The sequence below is a fragment of the Callionymus lyra genome, chromosome 2 (genome assembly GCF_982586985.1).
Source record: "Callionymus lyra chromosome 2, fCalLyr1.hap1.1, whole genome shotgun sequence".
Classification (NCBI taxonomy): Eukaryota; Metazoa; Chordata; class Actinopteri; order Syngnathiformes; family Callionymidae; genus Callionymus; species Callionymus lyra.
Window position 1 is genome coordinate 16,015,494 of NC_141819.1, and position 7,395 is coordinate 16,022,888.

Consider the following 7,395-nt stretch of genomic DNA (forward strand, 5'->3'; position numbering starts at 1 on the left):
GTCAATCCATGAATACAATCCTGACCTTTAACCAGTCCGCAGTACAAAAAAAAGTTGGTGACCCCTGCTTAAGACCATAAGACTTCCTGTGAGGGAATCTTCAGCAATATAAAACTTGACATTTTTTTATTGTTTATGTGATTAGATTGAGTTGCAAAGTTTTGTCATGTGACATGATGCCCTTGGAAGAGGTATGTCACGCCACGGTGTCTTTCTAGCTCAAGCATAAAGTTTTTTTGGTGTGACTTTAAAATCCACCAAATATTAATTTGGACCTTTAAAGAAAACAAACCATTCTTTGTAAGTGTTTACACCAGATTCTGAGACTGAGTCTGTCGTTCATTCGTTCACTTTGTCCAAACACACCAATATTTCTATGCCCCGACTGCAGCATAGAAAGACGACAACCTGTTGATTTTTCTTTCTCCCTTTGTGTTTATGCATTGAAATAATCTGATGCCCCCCCTCAGTCCCTCTCACCTTCATTATATTAACATGTCTCTCCTCCTTCTCCTCCTCCATATGCCCTTCTCCTGTCACTCCTTTTTGTTATTCCCTCCGTCATGGCTCTCTGGCGCCCCCAGTGGTCGTATCCATTACACTGATATGTATGAGATGTTGACCAACATGTCGCCACCTCTTGGCCTTGGCAAGAAATGCCCCTCCAAAGTGGCATATAAGGTAGAATAAGTGTGGACGAAATATTAAATATTTGACACCACTAGCTCTGATGCTTTTTTTTGTGAATTGTGGGAAATTTATTTTATTAACAGTTTCTAAAGCTTTTGGTGCTGATTACATTTTTCTGTAAAACATGTTTGCCTTGCATCTTGGCAGAGAATGAAGTTTATTTTTTGGCTCTTATTGAGAAACATGTCTGCAAGTGATTGAGCGCAAATAAAAGTTGTTAAACATCTACATGTGATATCGACAGAGAAGTCATGGCTTACACTTGCATGTGCATCTGCTCTGTGGGTGTGCGTCCTGTGACGTGTGTGCATGTGCGTCGACCTTTTTGTGCGTCGCATGGTGAACCGTGGTCGTCGTGAGTTACATCTTAAGATCCTTGACTGTTCTAGACCAGACTGGTCTATGGTTTTAAATTAATAATATATATAATGTACACATATGTCTACTTTTAATACGGAGAAAAAACAAAGAAATATTCATTTTATTAGTAAAACTCGTCCTTAGCAAACATTCTTGTGATCCATCTCTTATCTAATGCTGACGCTTTCCCCACGATCAGAGATTAGTCCTGATGAACATGCCTGTGGACGATGACATGTCGGTCCACTTCACCTCCACGCTCATGGCTCTTATACGCACCGCCCTGGAGGTCAAGATCGCTCGAGGTCAGAGAGTCGTAACACGTGATCGTGCTGCTCTACTTCCTGTTTGAAACTTGGACATAGAGTTGTTTTTGTTGGTGATTTTGCGGATGCAGGCGGAGAAGATAGAAATCAGATGGACATCGACCTTCAGAAGGAAATCAGTGTCATTTGGCCTCATCTCTCTCAGAAGACTCTGGACGTTCTTGTTCCCCTTCATAAAGGTACATATTATTTAAGGCTAATTATTGTTTATAACTACCTCAGCGTAAATGTACGTTTAAAATGACTGCTTTTAAAAGTATAAACACATGGAAAAGCTAAACAAATGCAAACAGCGTCATGAGACACTGATGAAAGAAGGAAAATATTTCTTCAGTGCAATTTTGATGTGAAGAAATATTCACAAATAATTAAACAGAATCAAAACACAGAATGGGAACCAAGCATATTTGAATGAAAAACGGAAAATACATGAACTTATAATTTATTTTTAACTCTGTGTTTGTTTAAATGTTCTTTTCGTTTCCACAGCCAGCGACATGACGATAGGTAAGATCTATGCTGCCATGATGATCATGGATTACTACAAGCAGAATAAAGCAAAGAAGCTCCGACAACTCCTGGAGGAGCAGGTACTTTTCAGTAAAAGTTGTCCAAAATCTTTTATTCATGAAGTTTACCGACTCAGCTCAACACATCATCCTTCCCTAGAAACACGCTCCGATGTTCCAGAGAATGGACGCCTCCTCGCTGCCTCAGGAAATCCTATGCAACGCCAAATCCATGTCCTTCCTCAGACACAGCGCCGGATCTGCTCTGTAACGTCTTCCTGCCGCAAACATGTAAAAAGGAAGTTGTGTGTTGAGGTCGTCTGTGTCTGCCTTCAGAACGAGAGGAGGGTTCGTGGCGCTGAGTCCCATCTCTCCGCAAGACATGTTCCTGCAGTCGCTCCCACACTCCGGTGAGGCGAGGGAGGAGGAGGACGACGAGTACCATTCTCCGTATCATCCGTACCCTTACTCGCATCACCACCATCTACACACCCCGGTACAGACATCCTCCCGCACAATGATTCCCCGTTCAATTGATATTTCTGGGATGTTCACCTCTGGGGTCTTTGTAAAGTTGCAAGACATCGTGGAGTTCAACCAAAGGAAGCAGCAGTCGAGGCTCGACCCATCATCCATTAAATCTCCTCAACACTCCATCAGAGCGTCGTCTATGCCCAGGCTGGCTGTTGATACACAGGTGATGAACCTTTTGACAAATTTTAAAGAATATTCTTCAAAACAGTGAGAAGCTGACATAGTTTTTTGCATCAAAACTCCAGGTTAAGTTTAGGGGAAACAAACTTCTACTGATACTTCAGTATCTACTTCAACTACTTTCTACTTCAACTCAACTTCAACTGAGAAAAATCTCTAAACTTAGGAAAATGTTGTCGGAACATGATCTGGAGCTTGTAATCCATGCGTTTGTGTCTTCTCGTCTGGACTATTGTAACAGTTTATTTTCATGTCTTAACAAGAAGGATCTGTCTCGCCTGCAGTTGATTCAGAACTCTGCAGCAAGAATTCTGACCCGCTCTAGTACAAGAACTCGCATTTCTACGATCCTTAAAACTCTTCACTGGCTGCCAGTTTCTTTCAGGATCAACTTTAAAATTCTGTTTTTTACTTTCAGATCTATTTATGGTCAGACCTTACATCAATGATCTGATCCAGCCTTACACCCCAGCTCGGGCTCTGAGGTCTGTGGATCAGAATCTACTGATGGTTCCTGAACACGGTTTAGGACCAGAGAAGAGAAATCCTTTGAGGCTGTTGCTCCTAAGCTTTGGAACGATCTTCCTCTCTCTTTGCGCTTGATGGATCTACTGACTCCTTCAAGAAACATCTTATGACGTTTTTATTTGTTCAGGCTTTTCCTTGATTTTCTGGAACTCCTGTTGTGTTATCAGTTTTATCTTGACCTTTAAAGTATATATTTTATTGAATATTGTTTTGATTGTTTAAGCGCTTTGTGACCCTGGTCTGGAAAAGCGATATACAAATAAAAAATACTTACTTACTGATGCCACGGGAAATACAAATCTTTATTGAGCTACCTTTTCTTACAAACCTGTCCTTCATGAACATCAGTATTTACGTATATGTCCAGTACTTATGCAGTTGTTGTTTTTTCTATGTCCGGGGTGCTCATGTAGCCGGGGATGCCCACGGACAGTAAGCAGATGAAGCGCTCCTTCTCCACCATCGGAGACCAGTGTGTGAACGGACTGTGGCAAGAGCAACATTCCCTGGAGAGAGTCAGTCCTGACGACACGTACAAGCCTCGGCAAAGGAGCTACAGAGGTCAGTCGACATCAACTGGATTTTAAAGATATAGAGAAACATTCTCGCGTTATTTTTTTCATTCAAATGACTCGCCCAGAGAGGTGAAGTGTCATGTGACCACCAGAATAATTTAGAGCAGTGAGTCAGAGACAGTGTTATGATATAAAGTACTATATACTTTATTGAGTATTGTTTTGATTGTTTAAGCGCTTTGTGACCCTGGTCTGGAAAAGCGCTCTATAAATATAAATTACTTACTTACTTACTTACTATGAGACATTCAACTTATTGGGAAGATAAAAGAACAACGACTCAATCTTGTTTAATTACCAAATCTAGACACAGTAAAAAAATATATAAAAAATATTTAAATACATTACAGTTACACTTTTCAGATACTAGGGGGAGCCAGAAACACTATTTTTAAAACTACAGATAAGCCCTTTAAGCCAGTGAGTTGGATGTTTTTATGACGTTATGTGTCATCTGGAGAAAAGGCGCATGTTTGTGTAATTGCATTGGATGTTTAGAGTTGGGAATTTTTGAAGAGAGCTAAGTGTCAAAACAACTCAACTATACAAGCAGTGAAAGATAAGATGACAGGAACATTTTGTGGTAATAATTAATACTCACAAAAATGACAACAAGGCTCTCTATCCTAACTCAAAACAGTTCACTCATAAGTGTGGTGTAAGTTTAAAGACGTGCTTTCAGAAACCACCACCGAGCTAAAAGTGTGGGGGTCAAAACCACAACAAGTCAACCATAATATTAACTGCTGATGCTAAACAGAAGAAAACAACATAATACATTTGAAGAATTCTAATAATCATAATAGTATGATAAAGGTTTACATGACGATTAATTATAAAAATAAAGACATCATTTGGTCCCCATAATCCTTGATGCTAACCTTAATTGAAATGCCAAAAAGAGATTCTCTCCTACTGTCCTGGTGTCCCAGCTCATGGATGCACCTGGGATGGATCCTGGCAGGAGGCTGAACCACCTCAGCTGGCTCCTCTCAGTGCCGGGCTCTCCTCTGAGCTCCTCTCAGATGATCCACGCTTGGCTCTCTGGGAGAGCTCCGGCACCCTGCTCGCTCCTAATTATGGCTGCTTGAGTGATTGTTGTAGGTCACGAACCCAACATGATGGAAAAGTGGGTCGAAGTAAATGAGGGCATTTTGTACCAAAAAGTAACTTTAAAATACGTTTCCTTCTCCAAAGGTCCTCGGGTGAGCCACAAAGACGCCAGTCTCCACGAGAGAGGTCGCTCCAAAGAACGGCGCCATCTACTGTCCCCCGACGTGTCGCGGTGCAACTCCGAGGAGCGAAGCCAGGACCGGTCCTGCGAGCGCAGACGCTCCCTCTCGCCCACAGAAGGACGCGTTCACACTCTCCAGAGACAGGTGGTTCGTTAATGCTTGACCCGACACCTCTCCCTACGAGTGCACCGGGACGGCTTGTCTGTGTGACTTCTGACGATAATAAAAGAGTCGGATCTTCCCAGCAGGTCATTCTGAACATGTTCACTGTGGTTTTGCAGGTCAACGCGTCAGGCAGTCCAGCGCACTCCGACTCCAGCACGCCTCGTAACCGACGGCAACTCCCGCAGACGCCTTCACGCCCGAGACCTTACATTTCCTACTCCCCGCTGGTCTGCCGGACCCAACCCTCTCCGAAACCAGCAGACTCCTCGGAGGGACCGGGTCAGGAGGGCCGCTCCGCGCAGACGCCACCGAGGGACGAGAAGAAGGTGGTCCTGCGAGCGCCTCAGGCGTCCCTCCCCAGCCACCCCTCGCCCCACCGCTACATCTCGGAGCCCTACCTCCCGTACCACGAGGACCTCGGCGAGGCCGGGGACGCGCAGGAAACGCTGACTTTCGAGACGGCCATTGCAACCAGTCTGGGTCGAGCCAACGCCATCAGTTCAGCTCCTCAGCTCAGACACTGTTGGCAGGTGCCCAACGGGCATTTCCGGAACAACTTAGATCAAGGAAGTTCGGCGTCTGCGAGCGAGCTGCTGACCGACACAGACGAAGACGACCACTGTTAGATCAGAGGATGGCTAAAAGACCGCGGGTCTGGGTAACAGAGTCGTCGTCTGGATGGTGCACATGACGCTGAGTTTTTAAAAAAGACTCTACAGGGATGTGTTTCAAAGGTTCAGCCCTGTTTTCTGTTTGGTTGTTTGGAGTAAAGTGTTCGGTGGACGCGGGAGTAGCATGTACATAAGTGATGTGATGAATGTATTAAGCCTCTCCAAGTCAGAGGTGTCGAGATAGTGTTGTTACTTTTGTACCGCCTTGTCCATGTGTAGCAACAACACAACAACAGGCAGACTCAAGGTTTGTGTTGTGCACTCAGATTTGTAGCCAAATCACACAATCACACACAAATGTGTATTTTGCCCCTTCATGAAGTTTTATCTCTCAAAAGTAAGACTGTTGAAGTCGTCGGTCTTCTCCGCAGTCATACCATCTTAGTGGAAACCTGAGCGGTGACTAGAGCCATTTCAGTGAAGCCAAGGTATCTTCTTCTGGATTATTGCCTTCAAAACAAAGTTGTTTTACGGCGGAAGAATAATCCACATCACCCTCCTCCGCGATGTTTCTCTTCATATCTGGGAAGACATGAAGTCGTTTCTCTGTCCAGATTATAACTCTGTTTTGGTGGTAATTGTGTTTGAGGTGTGTTTCCAGGCCACAGATTGTTCTAGTTTGATGTCTTGAAGTGATTTTTAAAAAGCCCGTTAACGATACCTGAAACTAAAGCTTAATTATTCCGTCAAATTTTCACTGGAAAAGTTTTTTTTTTCTAACAGACCAAATGCCTTTAAATGTCAATCTACTGTCGTTTGTTGAGTAGATACTTGATCTTACCTGGTAGGATGATTTGAACTTGATATCCACCTAAACAGAAAAAAAATAGTCCGTCCGGTAAATATGTAGTATAAACTGTACAAATAAAGTCATGTTTGATTTACTGATCTGTTTACTGATCTTATTCATGCTTATTTTGCTTGACTACGTTTCATTATGATTATGATTATGTCTTCCTCTCCAAGATGCAGTAAGTCCCTCATCCTGACCACTTAATCTCAGCGAATGAGAGGTTACGAGAGTCAATTATGACGTAATAATGGCTTCACTCCTCCTCCAGACAGCTGTAATCATGCCCAACTTTGTTCATACAATGAGTCCCTTGGAGGTAGAGACTTCCAGGATTGGTGATGTGCAGTGACAAATGTTGACCAAACACAGCAGAGTGGGTATTGTTATGGTAAACAAGATTTAATCTCCAGAAAACACCGTTTTTCAGTGGGTGGGGCTTAAGCACATTTTCTTATGTCAATATTTCAATGTAAAGAGAGTTTTGTACAAACAGACACTGATGATACAATAGATTCCAACATCTATTTAAGACACACTTAAATCAACACATTAGTTGGACTTTAAGTTACCAACACAGGTCTCAAACTCACTTGACCAGGGGGAAATGGTAAATAACAAATTGGTGGAATCAAATACGTTTTTTATTTGTTTTTTATTGTATTATATAATATCCTTATTAGTTAATCCAGGTGTCACCAACATAGAGTTTACAGGTGCTTTAATTTAATTTAATTCATTTAATGAAACGTTCTATTTTTATTTAACCAGGGTTAAATCTTTACATTATGAACAAAAAGGAGTGACTTGCTCAGGCCACACCTTTGCTACG

At 42.6% G+C, this 7,395-nt stretch overlaps 1 protein-coding gene across 5 annotated transcripts in view; it reads left to right on the forward strand.

The window, feature by feature from the left end:
* cacna1ea (calcium channel, voltage-dependent, R type, alpha 1E subunit a) overlaps positions 1-6,658 on the forward strand; it is a 75,133-nt gene extending 68,475 nt beyond the window's left edge. For 3 of the 5 annotated variants that reach the window (XM_087783696.1, XM_087783694.1, XM_087783695.1), the window contains 10 exons: positions 585-681; positions 1,250-1,355; positions 1,448-1,555; positions 1,866-1,966; positions 2,046-2,152; positions 2,222-2,381; positions 2,460-2,582; positions 3,541-3,688; positions 4,900-5,081; positions 5,219-6,658. In XM_087783696.1, coding sequence (XP_087639822.1) covers positions 585-681; positions 1,250-1,355; positions 1,448-1,555; positions 1,866-1,966; positions 2,046-2,152; positions 2,222-2,381; positions 2,460-2,582; positions 3,541-3,688; positions 4,900-5,081; positions 5,219-5,728 — 1,642 coding nt within the window. In that variant the 3' untranslated portion in view covers positions 5,729-6,658. The remainder of the gene's footprint in view (positions 1-584; positions 682-1,249; positions 1,356-1,447; positions 1,556-1,865; positions 1,967-2,045; positions 2,153-2,221; positions 2,382-2,459; positions 2,583-3,540; positions 3,689-4,899; positions 5,082-5,218) is intronic. The other 2 variants (XM_087783692.1, XM_087783697.1) reach the window with 1 other exon arrangement.
* Positions 6,659-7,395: the final 737 nt, after the last annotated feature.